Source organism: Crotalus tigris, unplaced genomic scaffold (assembly GCF_016545835.1).
Source record: "Crotalus tigris isolate CLP2741 ecotype Arizona unplaced genomic scaffold, ASM1654583v1 scf7180000018105.1476442, whole genome shotgun sequence".
Classification (NCBI taxonomy): domain Eukaryota; kingdom Metazoa; phylum Chordata; class Lepidosauria; order Squamata; family Viperidae; genus Crotalus; species Crotalus tigris.
The window spans coordinates 623,919-643,744 of record NW_024096826.1 but is presented as its reverse complement, the minus strand read 5'-3'; the positions used below and the strand labels follow the sequence as shown (position 1 = coordinate 643,744).

The window sequence follows — 19,826 nt, the reverse complement described above, 5'->3', positions numbered from 1 at the left end:
TTAATTGATCACTCATTTGCTTAGATTAACAATTGTATCTTACATATAGAAACGCTTGTGCACAGAAACCATGCCAATATGTATACCTTCCCTTCTTTCAGCAGAAACAATAGTAAAGAACAGGATGGGATGACGATGGGATAACAGTGTGATGCATAAGGCATGGAAGATGAAGGGAGAAAAGGAACTGGGTGAAAAAGGAGAGAAAGGGGTTTCTGGACTGAGGGAGAGAAATCCTGTTAGGGTGTCACAAACAGAATTTGCCACCTGGATAAATGAGCCCCATTCCCTTGCTTAATGTTCAGCAAAGTTAAGAATTCCCCACCCTAATCTCAGATGGGGGAAACTTGGCTTCTTAACTAAATAGAGCATGTGCAAAAAGAGCATACCGTGAAAACATAACTCCTTTCCATGTTAAAATCAGCCATTGTATCTTATGTATTTCGTGTATGCCGTTAAGCTACTAACTTTCAAGTCAGTTTTACTTAACAAAGGAAAAATGGAAACTCATACAAACTTTTACATGCAGTCCAAATTTCTAAATAGTCCTCTGCATAAAATTCCCAGAAGTAAAATGCTTGTTTGGATAACAGATCCAGAATGAGAATGGAGAATAAGCATCCCTCCATTCCTGAATTGATTTTTATTTTTATAGTTCGTTGCAGTCAGCCAGATGTTTAGACTGGATTTGGCGTTTATCTACCTATTGAGCTCTTTCCTGGGATAGACAGATGTTGTTTGATAGGGGTGTTAGAGGTGTCATTGCAGGATGACAGCTGTTTCAAATAAAGCTGCTTTTTTGCAATTGATTGACAATCATTGATAATGATTTTGTCAATACCGATGATGTTCAACTGCTGCTCCAGATGTTTTGAGAATACATCTTTCTCTATTGAACTATTGGTACTATCTTTGCATTCTTTTGCCTCAGTCATTCTATTGGCAGGTCTTTATATTTTGTGATTTTCTTCAACTCTCTCTCTTCTCTTCTGCTGTCTCCAGTTACTGCCATGTCCACAACCTTTTGGGCACCAGGGACTGGTTCCAAGGAGAGATCTTTTTCTGTGGACTGGAGGGTACGTGATTTCATGTGCTGCCTGCATCCTGCAGATGGGGCTTGACTTGTTTGCGTGGACCAGTTTCTGGCATGCTGCAGATTGGTGCCAGTCCACGGACTGGGGGTTGGGGACCCCTGAACTAGATGGTCCACTCTTTCTTCAGCTTACTATAGTTCAGCGCACAGTCAGCCATATGTTTAGACTGGATTTGGTATTTTTATCCACCTATCAAGTTTTTTCCAAAGATCTGGGGTAGACAAATGTTTTTTGATACTATTATTTGAGGTGAGAGATTATAGAAATGTGCAGTATTACTTTCCTTTTTTCTTCTGTTAGATTCTAAATTGTGGATTATAATAAAGTATGTAAGCATTTTATAATATACAAATCTGTTCTAAGTTAAGCAATTTTGGAAATAAATGGTTATTTATTTAAATTAAGTGCAGGATTGCTCTGAGATAAAATATTCCTGTAGAAACTTAATTTCTGTCAGATTCACGAAGTCAAAAATGTTTTATAATCATTATAAAAATGAATTCAGTTATCACATTATCTAATATGAAACATCAATAATGCAATTGAGAATTTGCTGAATTCCAACACATGGACTTGGTGCAAAGTCTCATCATCGTAATAAAGATTATTACTCTCTTTTCTTGGGGAAAAATGTTTTTGAAATTGAAAGTGCAGTGTTCCAAAACATCTCACGAGGGGATGCCCAAAGGGGGGAAAAATGAATAGTGTGAATCATACTATTCAATACTTTAAAAAAAAAAAAAAGACCCGTAAGATGTGTAACAGATTTTCTGGTTTCCAAGGTTGTGATCTTTTATAGGAAAGTTCCAGCTGCCATCTTCTGAGGTCACACAAATCGTTCATCACACTCTGGCTTAGCTTGATTATTGCATCTATTTTAAAACGAACATAAATAATAGTTAGAAATGCTTCAGCTACTATTTTAGGAAAGTCAGATAAATTTTAAAAGATTTACAAAATGTTCCAGAAGATAGTCATTAGGAGGGAACTTTCCCAAGACCCATTTTTATCAATCAGATTGGATTACCCTGATGATTGCTCCACTGATTGTTTTCAAGTAGGCAATTTAATCATTCCAAACTTAGTATGATTTCACTGCTCTAGTCAAATCTTTCTGCATTACTAGCATGATGGGTAGTTTTCCAGCTGCCTAAGAAAAGGAAGTAAGCAACTAACTCTCACATTTAAAATAGAGTTGAACTGCTTTTCATTTATTTTCCTCCCTTTTGAGATGCCAGAAGCAATTTCCTCTTAAAGTTGACTTCCTTTCTGGAAATGATTTTCTTCTCAGACCACGGTGAAGCTCTCTATCCTATTTCTTTGACTTCATTTGCCCGTTTTATTTCTTTTACTGGCCATTACACTGAAGCAGATCTTCTGACTGTAAGTAATCCCGCTAAAGTTTTGCTCTAACTTTATTTTGTTTCTTTTCTTTTCTACAGCATTATCAGCCAGCCAAGAGAGACAGACAAAGCACTCACTGGTGCCCTCTGCAACAGAACACTATTAGGGGGCTGGCTGCAAATTGACGTGGCATGGAAAATCTCTGCTCACTTTGTAGCAGTTTGTATTTTTTGAAAGAGGACTAGTACTCCTGCTGAATTTGTTGCCTGGTATCCTTAAGAGCGTTTGTGCCTTGCTGTGAATATGGAGAGAAAATTCCTCTTTTTTCTAACTTGGGAGCAGAAAATTGGTTCCTGTTTGGATGTATGGCTAACAGCAATAAAGAGGATCTAAAACAAATTGCTTGCTTTTAACCAGTCTGATCAGAGAAGCCGATTTTGTGCCTGCGGAGTTTCTACCTTCATTTCTCCTTACTTTTCCCCTTATACCCATCCACCAGGTCTTAAGATGGGGTGTGGGCTGAGAAAGCTAGAAGATCCAGATGACAGCAGTCCTGGAAAAATATTTTCAACGCTGAAGAGACCACAAGTGGAAACAAAAACAGACTTTGCTTATGAGTACATATTGCTAGATTTTACATTAGAAGGTATGTATGAAGTATTTTAACTTTTCAGAAGAACATACTGTATAAGCAAAATGCGGTTTCTTATGGTTAGATACAGAAAAAAAAACTTTGATTCATTTTCCCCTGTTGCTTATTAGATTGAGAATTTAGAAATTACTATTAAAACATTTCTCTGCTTCTGCTTGTCATCCCTGGGTATCTCTGAAGAAATATATCACTTTTCAAGACCTTCAGGGTTAAGCTGGAGTTAAGCAGTAAGTGAAACATTGAAGATATCACATACAAATATAGTTGAATGTATTCTTCTTTGTTTTATACTGTTTATGGACATTTGTGCGGTTAGAAACAGACTACTCTGTAGGGCTACTTCCTTCTTTTGTAGGGTGTCTTGTTTCTAACCAACTCCATGTCCCAGAAAGTTGAAAAAATAAACAAGCAGTCCCAGGTGTCTTCCCACTAAGAACAGGCAGCTCTTTTCTGCAAAAGTGGCTTCTGAGAATTTTTTGAGGAAGTTTTCATAAAGCTATTTGGGTCTTGATATCAGCTTTTTTGTGTAGAACTTAGTAGAAATTAATCCCAAACAAAACATGCATATTACAGTCAGAATATACATGTTCATTGTTATAATTTAAATAGAATGATTTTATAATGTATACGATGCATTATACAGTACCACTAAACTATATGCTAGCTTTTAAAAATATTTATTTGGTTTTGGATGAACAGCTTTTATGAGGAGAAATAATAGTAACAAATATTCTGAGTTTCATGTTTGATTGCCTAAAACTAAATGCAACTATATTAATTATAATTGTGCATTTGGCTTTTGATTTAAAGCATACTATTTTTTATTTTGATGGGTAGTAGATTTAAGTATGTATATTTTCAGGATTGTAAAAGTATTTTGATGGCGATTATTTCTTGTAAAATAATCATATTGCTAATAATTCTAACAACTCTTTTGTGCAGTTACTTTGGTAGCTGAAGTGATCGATGAGAGAGAGAGAGAGAGAGAGAGAGAGAGAGAGAGAGAGAGAGATGACATTGCCATTTTTCTATCACATATCATAATAAAATAGGCAGTTGGATCCAATCTTGTCCTTCTGCTACTGGAAGGCCCTTTCCATTTGTGACAACCAGTAAAAACTCAATGGAAGCTCCTATTGGAGCAAATATAGAGACAATGAAATCCAGTAGCAGGGCCTGAGAAGGTAAGGTTAAGTATGAAGACTCCAGAAACAACATGAGACTAAAACCAATTGTTGGGGCTGCTTTTTTTCTCTTTTGTTCATATTTTATTGATGGTGATGGGAACACTGAACAAGACAGCAATTATTTGCCAGTTTCTTTATTTTTGAATACCTCCGAGTCTTACTATACATTATTGGTTACACTGAGAGGTGAAAACATTTTGTCATTTATAGATGCAAGCTTCCTATTGAGCACAGAATCCGAGTATGCTTTCTTTCTAGTTTTTTTTTTTAAAAAAAAACAAAAACAAGTTCCTATACTACATTATTATAAAGCTTGAAAGTAGTTGGACAGTGGCTGATGTCAAAAGCAGAATTTCATATGTGGTAAGGCTTCGGTGTCTACTCAAACTTCTTGAGTGTGTGTAATAGAAACAAATACCTAATGCAAATGTACAATATATATACTGCTCACAAAAATAAAGGGAACACAAATGTATAGGATCCTATACGTTTGTGTTCCCTTTATTTTTTTGAGCAGTATATATAGGTCAAGATTTATTGTGATATATACTTCTGTTTTTAAACTCATTTAATAATTTAATAGGCCTGTGTCAGTACTGCAACCATAACAAACAAATATAATTTGTTTAACTTTATCCCTGCATCTGCTAATATAATTTGTTTAACTTTATCCCTGTATCTGCTAATATAACTATTAACGGTTCAACACCTCCTATATTCTGTTACTATTATAGTAACCCAAGCAACATGCAAGTACTTTTTCTTAGTAAATTGATTGATTGATTAATTGGTTGACCCCTCCAAGGAAAACCACTCCCACCACTATGATGAGGCGATGCAGCAGGACTTTGGAAGGCTGGTAGTCTTAGTAAATATCTGAAGTGAATAGCTAGTGAATAGTGAACCCATCTAGTGATAATATATCATTGTACAACTTAATCTTTACCAAAAGTTATTTTAAATGTTTGAATCTTATATCAAGTGTTTCTCTTGTTTTAATCCTTTTAGTTACCTCAAATCCAGAAATTATCAAAATATGCTCTGTTTTGGATATTGCAAAGAATGTGGAGGAGTATTATAATAAAGGATATGTGGTAGGAGCTATTCATCCTGTTTTACTGTCATCTGGACAAAGAAGGCATTTTCCAACAAGTCACATCTATCGAGTTGTGCTTGTACGTCTCAAATTTAGGTAGGCACTTCAATAAATGTTTAAATTCCAGTAAGCTTGTGTATTGAGCAAAGTTCCTTCACTGAAAAATTTATTCCCTGCTATTAGAGTGTTATGACAACCAAATCATAACTTTGTTACATCTTAGAACCAAATTAGATCTTACGTTAAACTGCGTGACTTCATTTATTCCCCTTGCAAATAGCGGTCCAAATCAGGAGATTTGCAAAAATATTATCCTTTCCATCCTCCATGATATTTTGGTGCCATCCTGATGGCTTTTTCTTATAGAAAACCCTTGCGTTCAAAGACAAAACATGCAATTAAGTCACAGGTTCTTTTAAGCCCATTTATTATGACAGACGCTTTGGAGGATGAAATCGTTTCCATTGGAGAACTTCTCCCTTTAGAAATGGGAAATGGGGAGAGAGATGGAAGCAAGCAAGCAGTAACCTCAGAAAGAAATGGAACTAAAATAGTATGATTGCGCTTTTATTTCCTGCTGACATTTTTTGTTCTCTTTCAATCCTTGCCTGTACATACCTGTTAGTGGAGATAACTTTTTATGCATCTGAGAGAAAGTTACATCCAGCCCATGAAAGTTTATGCAAAAACATGTTTGATAATCTTTTAGCTATTTGATACTTCGTACTGTAATTGTGACCAACAATGTGACTTTCCAGCTATACTTCTGAAAAGAATTTGAGATCCTTAAATTAAATCTCCAATGAAGAATTGCTTAAAACTGAAGCTGAACTTAACCATAGTGCACCTAGAACATTAGTACTGATGGGAAAGCAAGCTAGACAAATAGGCTTTGTGGAATCATTTTTAGTAGCTTTTTATATATTCTTATATAATGGGTGGATATCAGTTCATATATTTGTATGTTTTTACCTAACTAAAACTTCTGTTGTAAGAAAGTGGGCATTATTTTTCTGGTTCAAGGCTGCATTCTCCGATGTCAGTCTATTTGGGTACCAATTGTTAGCTTGTTCTAAATCTGTGTGAAAAACCTGAGCCAAAAGTGACTATACCCATCTTGAGAAACATCTCAGTGTTTCTTGTCTTCTTGCTGACAAACCTCTTTTCTATCTCTGATTCATTTTTTAACAACCTCTTTGTTCTTTTTTACTCTCTCATCCTCATCCTGCTCTACAAGCAGACTATTGGGGGAGAGGCTGATTACTTGAAAGCATGATCAGAACTGCAAGTTGCCCTTTATAGGGTTATTATATTTATTTATTATATTTTTATCCCATCTTTATTACTTTTATAAGTAACTCTAGGCAGCAAACATACACAATATTCTTTTATCCTTATATATTTTCTCAGCATGAGAACTGTAGCATTCTTAAATAGGAGGAAACTATTCCAAAGACAGAACAAACATTGCAAGAAAAACACTCTACATTACCTTAATATATATGTGTAACAATAAAACAATAAGATAATAAACTTATCTTTATTATTGGCATACTAAAATTAATATCATCATGTATAACAAAAAGGCCACAGGTATTAGTTCTAAATATATTCTTCTTGAGAGCTGCTTACAGTTAATTTTAATTTATTGAACTCCTTCAGGTTCAGCTCTTGAAACTCTTCTGAAATATTTCAACATAGCTAAAAATTGTATTTGTTTATGTTACATTACCTAAATGTGACTGTGAGATGTTAAGTGCTATTAAAGCTCAAGATAATGAATGTACTAAGCTCCACTTAAACCTTAAAATGTTAATTTAAAGCATTTCACAGGACAAAAGTTTCCACTCCTGTCCCCTCCATAGCTACCTGTGCATCATAAACAATGTGGAACAAGATAGTAACATTTCCTTACTGTTAGCTGCTTAAGCTGAAATATCCTAAGATTCAAATCTTTAAATTTAACTAGTTGTTAGAAAACAGTTATCTTCTGACTTAGCAGGCAGTCATTTATTGCTTGTGTCATTTTGGTGAACCTCAAATAATAACAGTTATTTGTCATGATGAAAACCCTTTTTGCAACTATTTTGTCTGGAGCTGCAAGCCGAGTACTTTTTTTTTTTAAAGGGAAAGTTGAGGGATAGATAGAAATTATCCAATTAATTAACCCAACTGGACTCACTTTTCACATTCCTCCAGCAGAACTCTAGAAATCTTTTATGCTGCTGCATCATCTGGGGTTCCTCTGAAAACTAATGAGGACTCTCCAAGTTTCACAAGCATAACTGCACAGGCCCTACTGAGTCCAAGACTATTGTCATCCTCTTGTTACAAGTGGCCTCAGTAAAAGCAAACCCCTAAGAATAACCCCAAGTTTCTTTTTGGATGGAACCCAAAAGAATCCATCAGATGCCTAGAGTGGACCAATCAAATAGTTTTACCTCCCTGCTCAACAGAGAGTGATCTGTCCAAGACAAAGGAGTGATTGTAATATCCCCATGTTGTCACTGCTCTGAAATAAAAACCAGGTATAACATGTAACACCTTCCCCCCCACACAGAGGTGAGTCAGGCCAGAGATAACTTAATCAAGTCCATGGTTGTTATGATGGCCATGAATTCCTAAGCTGCTTCCAAGTTCACACTCAGGGGTGATGGATTCAAGTCTCCCAGAACCATAAGCTTAGAAACTCTACCACAAACCCAGCCCCAGATTCAAGCTACTCAGCTAGGGAGGCTACTCCAGAATTCTCTACTGCAGCTCTGGGTGTCTTGGCAGTCAAAAACCTCCAATATTTTCCAAGCCACCAGACAGCCTACCTCCACCATACTCTGCTTAATTTGGGCTAACTTGGGGAGGTTCTGCTTCACGGTGTCTAAGAACTGGCTGCCACTGCCCTGTCCTATTCCCAACTTGACCAAACAGTTTGCACCAAAACCTCCAAACTCCAACTCTCAACAACATTCTTAATATGCCCAAATTCCTGCATACCTTGCACATAGACGCACCCCTAGCCCCAAAGCCATTACAAAAAAGTAATGTGTTTGTAGCTCAAATTAAGCCTCTCAAATCTTACTCTCACTCCATCTGCATTATGGTCAAAATACCATCGATGAAACCTCTTAGATATCTGAAGGAAGTTTGCTTTTTAACTTACATATTTATACTTGCATATTTCAGCAGAAAAATATTTAGTATTTAAATGAAGTGTAAATAAGGCTGCTCAATGGGCAATTCAGTTCTGTTCCAAGCAACATGTACGGGCAAAAGAATCACAAATAACGGAAGAGCTACCCAAACAAGACAGTTGCCAACATTCAATTTATAATTTTTGGGAATGAAAAAGTTTTGCTTGCTAGTATTTTGCACAAAATAGGTCAAATTTCAACAAAGGCTGTTTTCTTTCTGTGTTCTAGCCAGAAGAATCCATCAATGAGAGAATCAAAACAACCCAGGCTTGTGATTGAGGAGTGTCCTTTAACGTATGAAAAACTAACGAACGAGGCAGTTAAGGAAGTGCTACAGAAGGTATGGACATTTTCACTTAATATTTCACTTTTTCTTTTACCATGAGAACTCAAATACTGTTCACAAACAAAACCATACACATCTAATACCAACCTTTGTCTTGATGATAATGTAACTACTTTCTGAATCATCTGTTTCAACCAGTTCTCATAATTCCACAATTTCAAGAGGTTCATACTGAAGTTGGGCAACTTTTATAGTATCACCGATACTATAAAACAACTTCGTGAAGGGCATCAGATTCGCCCCCTCCTTGTCAGTTTTCTAGAAGCCTAAAAACTGGGTTGTTTTGGAGGGGCTTTCTTTGAGTTCCTTCCCTGATGCCACCTTACTTTTTGGTTTTAGGGGTTTTTTTGTGTGTATGTGTGTGTGTTTCCTTTTGTTTTTATGCAGAGCTAATCTGTGGACTGGCTTTATTGTTATGACTATTTTGATTGATTTTAAATTCACCCAAATGTTTTAAATTTTATGTAACCTGCAAACACTGAGAATCATTTAATTGTAGCAGAGGAGAAGCACTACAAATAATGCTAGCACCCCACTTATAGATTCCTGCCATTGAGTTCTCCCATAATTCTTCCCTTTCCCCTGCTGCTCCTGTTGAGTCTAAGATGGGTAGAAGTTGAACATCCATTTCTTTGTGTTGGCCTGCTTTACACAGAAACCTGATTTCTAAATTCAGAAGAGAAAAATATGCTAGGATTTCTTCAGAAGAATGCCAGGGCCTTATTGATGAAATATTCCACTGAATAATAGATTTAGTTCTATATGATAACCGAGTCTCTCAGCTGTTCAGTAAAGCTTGCAGAATGCAGCCTTGGAATATTCCATGTTGACATTCCATGATGAAATGTTGAATATCATGTTGAATGACAGCCAGTTTGGTCTCGTGGATACAATACCAGGCTAGAAACCAGGAGATAGTGAATGCTACTGGGCCAGTCATTCTTCTGCACCCCAACTCACCTTACAGAGTTATGATTGTGGGGAAAATGGAAGGGATAAGGAATATTAGGTATGTTTGGCGCCTTGAATTATTAGGATATACATAAACAAATAATTCCATCGGCATTTATTAAAGCTTTGCATTGATTTTTAAGACATTTCAAGTATGTTTTAAGAGCTAATTTGGTATAAGGGTTAAGGCATCAGGCCAGGAGACTGTAAATTCTAGTCCTGCATTAGTACTGTCTTTCTGAAAAATATAGGTCAATGATGCTGCTAAAAGAGGAATGAAGTTTGTCGGGTTTATAACCCAGTCTTGCTCTCAGTCTAAAATCTGCAATGGCACAAATATGGGTGAAGATATGGAGTCTGACTCAACTCTATGCAGAAGGAACAGAGAGCAGAGGAGCTATGAATCAGACGAAAATGTTAGAATCTGGAATGAAGGGACGCCGAGTGGTCAATCCTCTGAGAGTGGAGTACAGGAAGAAATTCAGCCAGATGGCAAGCCAACACAAAAGACTGATTTTCAAGATGGAAGAGAAGGCTGTCCCAGCCCAAATAAATTAAAGGAAAAAGAAGGTATTTAAACACATCATCTATATATTCTATATGCACTATGTAGCTATCTCAAACTAGAGAAGAATCCATTTTTAAGAACAATAGCTTAAGAGAAGGATTATCAAATGGTACAACTGTATTTGGAGGTGTTCTTAAACTTTTCTCATGTATAGCTGTGTTTATCTGTCCTTTTTTCAGCAAGGACAAATGTAGATCCAAATTGAAAAATGCATTGCCTCTACTTTTTTTAACAACTATTTTCAATCTGGAAAACTGCAACAGAACAAACATAACATCATATGTGTTATCCTCCGCATTCTTAGTGTCTTTAGGATAAAAACTGGCTGAACAAATACTCTCTCAAAGGTTAAATGATATGGAGCATCAAATGGAAGTCAACAATTCTCACAGAGCCTAGAACGTAGGTTGCCAAGGATACTTAGGAATCCCCCAAATATTTAAAGATTCTTACTTTTGCCAAGTTGTGAAAAAGTTTTTCAAGGCAGATACAGCATCTTTCCCTCTAAAATCCCACTAGGTCAGCACACTGCCCATGCAAATCTGAGCAGATAGAAATTGTACTAATATATTATAACTTCCATGGGATATCTAATATCTGGTGCAACAATTCTCAAGAAGTACTGATTTTTATGTAAACCTCCTTCTTTCAGATTGTTTAGTACATAATAACAAATAAATGAAACCATCAATCTCCCATATTGTAACTAAAATTGTGTGATCGCAATGAAAATGAGGCAATAGGAGATGCAAAACTGAATACTATTGTTTTTCATTATGTTTTTGTGTCATCTGCTGACTATTGATATAAAATAAAGTAAATTTAACTGAATAACTTAGAGAAAATTGCCACTGAGTTTATTAGAAAAAAATAGCATGGTAGCACCCAGCCTTAAACCCCTCATAAATTGTAAAGCACAGATATAAAAAGATGAATTCTGAGAGAAAGATGAATAATGGGAATCATAAAAAAAGTAGCAAACAGTTGAATGGTAGTAAGTAGAAGAGGAGGATGAATTTAGAAAGAAGAATGAACTTTAGAGAGAAATGTCAGTGTCATGTGGATGATTTGGCTGGAAAGATTAGGGGGTAAAGCTGCCAAGTTTAGTTTCCAAACTGGCAATCCAATGAGATGTCCATAGCATAATTAAAGCTGCAAGATGATTGGTGAGACGGCAAAAGAATGACTGTAGCTGCAATAGATGAGGCAATTAAAATGTAAGAATGGAAATGTAGGCATTAGATGTTAGAAAAAGTGAGAAAGAAAAATCCTGGCAATGCAATACAAAAGAGAGAAGAAAAACATTTTGCAAATCACAAGGTAAATTGTAAGAGGAAACTATGTTCTGTACAGAGAAAATGAAGAGTTTGGATTTAAGTACCTGAATTAACATTTTAACTTACATATTGAAAGACTGATATAGCAATTTGAATTAAAGTAGTATTCAAATGTCATGCTGGGCTTTTATCTATATGGGTTTTAATTTGTATTCTTAATGCAAAATGTAATTTTGTAGATTTTTAAAAAATCTGTAAATATAATCTCCTTCCCATTGACATTTTTACATTATTATCCTAATAATATCTTTGTTTCATTTTTTTCTTAGATACCAAACTATATACAGTTTTCAATGTGTTTGAAGATGATTCCATCAGTTGGACCTATCATGATGGTATTTTGTCTCTGAAAGTGTCGCGGAAAGGACCTGTGATTAGTACATTGGATGCTGATTGGTTAGATTTAACCACGTTTTATTATAAACAAGGGTTGTCATTAATTGACTCCTTTGTGTGTTGGGAAGCCTCCAAAGGTAAGGATAATGATACTATTTTCACACCTAAAAATAAGGATATTAGCAGAATTCATTTCAGAAAATTCAAGAAACTACAAAAAAAAGTGTGCAAGTTTTAAAATAGGCTGCAGAGTAAATAAAGACAATGGTCTGTTTGATTCAGGATAGACAAGGCTTTCAGATAAGGCTTGCATCTGTCACCCACCCACCATCTTAGATACTACATTTATCACTCACTGGCTTTCTCTTCCAGGGAACTATTAAAAGATCACCAGAGGGAAGGGAGAAGTAATGAAGATCCCCCACCAGCTGTTCTCTATGCCTATCACTTGTTTCTCACTGTAGAGAACCAACTGTTTTGAGCAGAATGACTGGGGGAGGGGAAGTCTCACTTCCTTTCCTCCCACCAAGAGAGAGTCAAAGAGAGAAAGAGGGATTATTCATCCTTAATTTAGGAGTGAAAAATAAGAACTACCAATGGCTAGGCAGAAGAAAGCTATAAAGAGGCTTGGAGAAGATTAAGCAGTTTTTCAGACTTCCAATTTGTTCTTTGTAGGAGAGGTCAACTTTAAGTTTCCAGATTGATCTGGCCTTCCACTTTGAATTGAATTGCTTAAAAAGATAACCAAAAATGAAAAACCTAAATCTGAAATGTTGGCTGTCATGGAAATGTTTTGTTTCAAAGAAATGAGATATGTGATGAACTCCCTACATTACATACTTCACAAGGGCAGCTGGCTTACCCATTTTTAACTGGTTCCTGCAGGAAGAATTGAACATGTGAATCGCACTCACATGTTTTTTTTTAAATGTTAGCCATCAGATAAAAGAAACATGTCTATTCAGATTATACTCTTATTTATATCTAAGCTATTTACTTTCTAAAATTGAATTGAATTTCTTCTTAAAGGCTAAACTAGACACAAAGTGATTCAAGTAATGAACTAATACATTAATCTCATAGATGCAGATGAGGACTGTGGATTCTTAACATATGCAGTCTCCTCCTTTTAAATTGAATTGTTTAAATGTAATCTTTCTAAAAGTAAAATAAACAGCAGATAACTTGCTTGAAGCAAGTAAGAAAGTTGACCCAGAATTTGCTTTGCTGTTATTTGCCATTTTACTTCGAAAGAAATGGGGATACCAGGTTCATTTTGTGTTTAAGGAATGTACTGCATGTTCTCTTTATATTACACCTATCAAATCAAAATTTAAATTGAAAATACGTGAAAATAGGACAACCAGATCTGGGCCAAAAAAAAAAAAAAAATCAAAACAGCTGCTAGATGGCAACAAAGAGTCTTTCACAACCAAGATTTAGTAGCCCTAATCATTATTTAGAAATGTGTAATTCAAGGATAGGTAACATCAGTCTAGTCTGAAAAGCTTTTGCAAGAGTTTAGATACTTGTATAGTATTTCAGCATGGTGTTAGTAATGAATGCTAATGTGTCAGAAAGACAACTTGGTTGCATTATTGGCTCTGATGTCATTTCTGCCCATCCCAACCCCACTCATCATAAGAACCAAGATAGGTGGTATTTGACAGGGAAAAAAACTTACCACCCACAGTCACTTAGATAGTGAAGTGTGCAGTGTCTAAATTCATAAATACATACATACATACATACATACATACATACATACATACATACATACAATCCTGTTCATTGACTATCACATCAAAATGATCATGTGGGAGATAGAAAAAGGAAGCATACGTAAGCGTGGTTCTGTAAAGTTTAAACATTTTCTAAATGGCTATTATTTGCTACTTTTTCTTTTTTTTCCTTTCTCTAGCTGACTTTGGGCCCAAATCATTAGAAGGGTTATTTATATATGAAGAAGAACCGGGATTTCCAGGTTCGGAGAGGAAAGGAAATGATGCTATTGTTGTAGAACAATGGACTGTCATTGAGGTAATTCCCTATTTTTATTTTTGACAATTTAGGTTACTCTTCCTGATTAATTTCAAAGGTTTATATAAGATCAGTATGCAATCAGAAAAATAATCAATATGTGAGCGAGTAATTTTAAATGGACTTGAGGTTTCAGCAGAAAATAACTCGCAGTTCAATTACCATTTTAGGTAATCATTCCCTGTATATATCTTTTTTTTTCTAGTGTCCATAAAGGCCAAATCTTTACATGGTAGGAATGGTTGTCACAACTAAAAATCTGTTGCCGATAGGCAGAGATTAAAGATAATGTTCTGTTTAAATTTAAAAAATGCTCAGAGAAATGAATATCAGGAGTTTGCAATAATAAAGAAACAAATAAATGAAATCTTCACTTTAAAAATGAAACAGGTGGTTCTGTTAAAATTAAGTTGAATTAAATCCAAATGGGATTTTTTCAAACTCAAAAGCAGACTTATATATGAGAAATTATACTTTCCTGAAGGTGATGACAATTACAGTCTAAAATACTGTACAATTTATCTAACATGGAGTTTGCCTTTTATATAAATGGTGGGGTGGATTGGGGATGGGGGGGGGAACAAAAGGAATCACAAGGCTAAATTTTGAAGTGTGAAACAATGTCATTTTCCTTCCCTTGTACTAGAAAGAAAGTCACAGCACTAGAATCAGTGCATTGGCTTCTCTGGACATAAAAGCATATTCCTGAACTTAAGGTGGGCAACTTCAACTTTGGTTCTGGTTCAAGGGAGGTGGCCACAATGGCTGCCCTTTCTACATGCAAGGCTTCATAAAAGAAATTTGTAATTTGTTCATGCAGAAAGAGGAAGTTTCACCAATTAAATTTAGCCACTGGCCTCCTCATGGTTATCCTTACCAGATTTACAAAGCTGACAAGTCTCAGATGGTCATCTGTCCTTTGGCTCCCCATATCTATCTTTTCAAACATCTACTCTTTATTAAGATGTTTGGTCTTTACCCTAGTTTCTCATGTTCTCTTCTCCTGCCATATTCCTTCTTGTTAGCAGTAAAGCAGGGGTGTCAAACTCAATTTCACTGAGCGCCGCATCAGCATTGCAGTTGCCCTGGGGGGGCTGGGGGTGTGTGGCCAGAGTGAGTGAACCCTACTGGGTGGGCATGGCCAGTTCTACATCATTCGCGTCAAGGGTGCCTATGGGGGCCTGAGCAGGAGTGGGACAGATCTGAGGGTCTCTGGCAGAAGGGGGTGGGACTGAGGCAAGCGCCAAGGCATGGTCCAAGTGCCAAGATGGCCACCACAAAATTGTACATTGGCTCCTGGCTGGCCTGGGCCAGGGCCAAGGCAGTGGGTGCCGTTCCCTCACTGTTTCCAGGATGGCTTCACGGGCCACATGAACCACTTTGCAGGCCACATCAGGCCCCCGGGCCTTGTGTTTGACATATCTGCAGTAAAGGATAGGAAAGTCTGTTCTAGTAAATTTTGTTGGAACAACTTAGATCTAGCATATTTTGTCTGTTAAATCCAAAGATGTTACACTGAGGACTATTAAATAGAGGGTTTACTATATTGCCATTTCTGTGTCACATTATTGAATAGTTCATGCTAAGAAACATTCTCCATTTGGATTTGCATATTTTATATTCTGTAATGCAGAACCCTTTGGCATAAGGTTTGCCTAAAGGATTGGCCATTCACCGAGAATGCATAAGTGCAATATCATCTCTTGGAAGAATAAAATAATAAATCATTTCACAGAAGTTATCCCACAAAAAAGCTGAGCAGTTCAGTTCCCCAAGTGATTCCATAAATAAGTGTTGACAACTGAAATGAACGTCTTTGATTAGTTTTTAATTATATCATGTAATCTCAGCAATCATTGTACCACATATGTCAGGGACAAGTAATGGATTCTTCAGAACTTTTAAACTTCAATTTACCTCAGTTGATATACTTAAAGAGAAGAAAGGAGCTGTGAAATTTAGTCCAAAACATCTAGAAGTTGCAAATCAACCCTTATTATAGCTCCAAGTAACTCAGACAACTGTTATAGTGTGGCTTTTGGAATTCAGAAACAGACAGGAATAAAGTGAAATACAAATTACTCCATTCTAGAGAATTTGCACGTGCAGTTGAAGGAGAATTACACATTACTTAGTTTTTTCCTCTTTCCTCCCTTTTTTACTATACAAAGTAGCTCCAATGGTAGTGATATGGCTGCAACAGAAGCTTCTCAGAAGTTTCTTTAAAAAATACTGTTTAATGTACAATAATTACGCAGAAATGGCTTTGCATGAATTAGAGCTCTTAAGAGTGAAAAGTCCTCTGTATCTATAAACAGATAATTTCTTCTTTGTTCTTAGCTCATCAATTTATTTACATCATTGAAGTCACAATATATATGTACTTTTAGGTTCAATCACATTTAGAACCTAAAGAGAAGATTAAGGAGAAAGGGCTGTGAGGAATGAAAACATTTCAAGACCACACACACGGGCGCGCGTGCGCACACACACACACACACACATACACACACACACACACACACACACACACATACAGAAACAATCTTTTGGCCCAATGTGATTTGAAATATTTTTGAGGCCATACCAGTAATAATAGTATTTGTGTAATATAACACTTTAAAAACTATTGTGCTATTATAGAAACAAAATGATTATTACCGGTAGCTGATTTTTTGTTGCCCAGGCCAGGAACGGACTTCCGGAGGCGGCATCCACTTAGAGAACCGATTGTTCACATATTTGAATCCTACCACTGATGTGTACCATAACTTTTAAAATGTTTGATAAGTCATAGATATTAAACGTATATATTAATGCAATTTCCAGTGTGTTATAAAACTGAATAAGATTGCAACTCCAGGAATCATTTCTGATTACACCAGCACTGGGTTACTTTATCTATAGTAAATATTATAAAATCAGCTTTTGGCATGCATTTCACAAATGGGCAAAGGTTTTGGTTTGTGTTTTCAGGTCCAGATTAAAAATAAAATAGAACTGAGTTTAATGGAACTGAATTTCTTTAGGAAAAGAAATATGAAATTGTCAAATTTGTCTCTATAGACACACCAGAACAGCAATAGGAAGAAAAAAACATAACTATACCAGAAAACTGTCTGCATGTCTGTGCGTGCATGTGCGCACACTGTTCTTATTTTTTGTATGCTAATGGGTAATAATCCTTTTTTAATATGCCTGGACCTTTGGGTTTCCCCTCCTTCCTCTCCACATCTCGTGGTTGGTCTGTGGAAATGCTTACTCTGTTCTTACATATATATTTCTGTATCTATTTTTGTTAACAGGGCAGTGAAATCAAAACAGATTATGGTCCCTTACTGCACACTTTGGCTGAATTTGGCTGGCTTTTAACATGTGTGTTGCCTACTCCTATCATCCGACTGGACAGGTAGATGGAATAACAATTTCCCTTCCTATTCCTGGGAATGTAATTGAAGGCAAAAGAGGCTAAAAAGTAGTCCAGGAAGCAGCGTTTCTGTTTTGCCCATGTCGATTTTCTTTATAGCAGCAGTGAACAACACAGAACCTGCCAGGGCCACAAATAGCTCCTCAATTAATTTTGAAAAATACTTTTTCATATTATTGCCTAAAGGATTTCATTCATATACATACATACATATATTTAAAAGAATATAATTTTTTAAAAAATATCCATGAAATTTCAGCAATCTTATGTGCAAATGCTGAGATATGGAAAATCTGATGAGGTTTTGATATCCTTGTGCATCATTTTGAAAGACCGAGGAGAGGAATTCAGATCATTATTTGAGATTTGCAGAATGGTGGCTGAATCAGAGACTAGCCCTGCATTTTTCCTCTTGAATGGATCATTGAGAAACATGAATTTTAAAAAAATAACTGAACGTTTATTGGTTTACAAAACAAAAAGTGATGGTTTAAATTAGGAAATGCTTGTTGAAATATGAACAAGCAACTGAGGGCTAGTTGCTAAATACAACAAGCATATACAGGTAGCCCTGGACTTTGTTTCATGACTATTCAAAGTTACAAGGCACTCAAAAAAGTGACTTATGCCCGTTTTTCACACTTATAACTGTTGCAGCATCCCTGTGATCACGTGATCAAAATTCAGATGCTTGGCAACTAACTCATATTTATGACGGTTGCAGTATCCTGGGGTCATGTGATCACCTTTTGTGACTTTCTGACAAGCAAAGTAAATGGGGAAGCCAGATTTACTTTACAGCTGTGTTGCTTACTTAACCACTGCAGTGATTCACTTAACAATTATGGCAAGAAAGATTGTAAAATGAGGCAAAACTCACTTAACAAATGTCTCAGTTAGCAACAGAAATTTGGGGCTCAACTGGGGTCGTAAGCTGAGGACTACCTATAAAGCAAACACGAGAATAAATGGAATGCCTCATGAATGATTCAGAACTACACCGGGAGTAAGACAGGAACCTGTGACATCTCCTTAGTCTATGTATTTATGGGTGATATCCATGCCCATCTCACTCAAACATACATCTGAGAGCACAACAAACAGTTCAATTGTCTGCAGGAAGAAAGCCTTCATATTAGCAAATATCTGTGTTTTCTTCCACATTGGTGATTTTTCCCCCTCTTTTTTTAATGTCTGCGTAGGACGTAATGGTCAGCTGTAACCAATAGCAGATTTTTAAAAATCTATTTGGTATTTAACCATCAGTTAGCACAATTAAACAATCTCTCTCTATGATAGAGTTAAATGTCTATCTCCTAGGCAGCTGGACCACTACTTCAGCAACAATTGCTTGAGAGGAGGCAGGCAGGGGGAAAACCTTTTCATATAGTCTGTTAGAGGGCAGAGTAATTTAGGAACTGATTCAAGCAATTAGATATTTATTCCATGAGAACTGGCCTAGGTCCTGCACCAGTTCTCTTGAACTGGAGAGGCAGCATCAGTATTCCCTACAGCAGTGTTTCTCAACCTTGACAATTTTAAGGCATGTGGACTTCAACTCCCAGAATTCCACAGCCAGCATTGCCTACAGTGTTATTTTTGTTTTATTTCTCACAAGGATATCAGCAATTTTGGAATTCCCTGTTTAAAAATAATACCTTAGAAATATTTGTCTACAAATTAAAAAAAAAACATTTAAAGAAGATGAGCATTTAAGTTTGAAATGTCTGAATGAAATAAATGTCCTAGGAGTTTCATCTCCTCGAATTACATTTTCTGCCTATTGCTGAAGTGATCGGCTGCAAAAAGTTAACAGGAGAGATCCCATTATTTCCATCAGTACCGGTATCTTTGCTGACCAAATACCATGTCTTTCAAGAAAAACAAGCTCAGCCCATAGAATGAAGGCAAGCAGACTCAGCTCATAGACTCCATCCTTATCTTGACTAATTGTAGAAAGGGCATTAAGGGAAAAAAAAGGAAGTTTGAAATCTTTTATAACCAACCGATTGTTGCAGGAAATAGCATCTGATTCATTAAATAGCTATCATGTGCTAGTAATGATTAAGCAAAACTGTATAGTATTTTTTGGAGTCATAATAAATAGTCCTTTGTGAAAACAAGATATGCAAAGAGGGATGTTGATCATAAACTATAACTTTCCTACACATAGAGGGGAAGAGGCTCTTGTCACAGCTGCACAATGTGACCAAAGTCACATGCAAACTAGCTATACAGTATGCACACTTACGTCTACATA

At 36.1% G+C, this 19,826-nt stretch overlaps 1 protein-coding gene across 3 annotated transcripts in view; it reads left to right on the top strand.

Moving 5' to 3' along the window:
* The first annotated feature begins 2,291 nt into the window (after window positions 1-2,291).
* The window catches only part of RFTN2 (raftlin family member 2), a 28,338-nt gene continuing 10,803 nt past the window's right edge, over window positions 2,292-19,826 (top strand). For 2 of the 3 annotated variants that reach the window (XM_039347991.1, XM_039347989.1), the window contains exons 1-8: window positions 2,292-2,477; window positions 2,938-3,084; window positions 5,286-5,469; window positions 8,790-8,901; window positions 10,110-10,428; window positions 12,033-12,236; window positions 14,021-14,139; window positions 17,445-17,548. In XM_039347991.1, the coding sequence (XP_039203925.1) occupies window positions 2,946-3,084; window positions 5,286-5,469; window positions 8,790-8,901; window positions 10,110-10,428; window positions 12,033-12,236; window positions 14,021-14,139; window positions 17,445-17,548 (1,181 nt within the window). In that variant the 5' untranslated portion in view covers window positions 2,292-2,477; window positions 2,938-2,945. Of the gene's footprint in view, window positions 2,478-2,536; window positions 3,085-5,285; window positions 5,470-8,789; window positions 8,902-10,109; window positions 10,429-12,032; window positions 12,237-14,020; window positions 14,140-17,444; window positions 17,549-19,826 lie in introns of all 3 variants that reach the window. The other variant, XM_039347990.1, reaches the window with a different exon arrangement.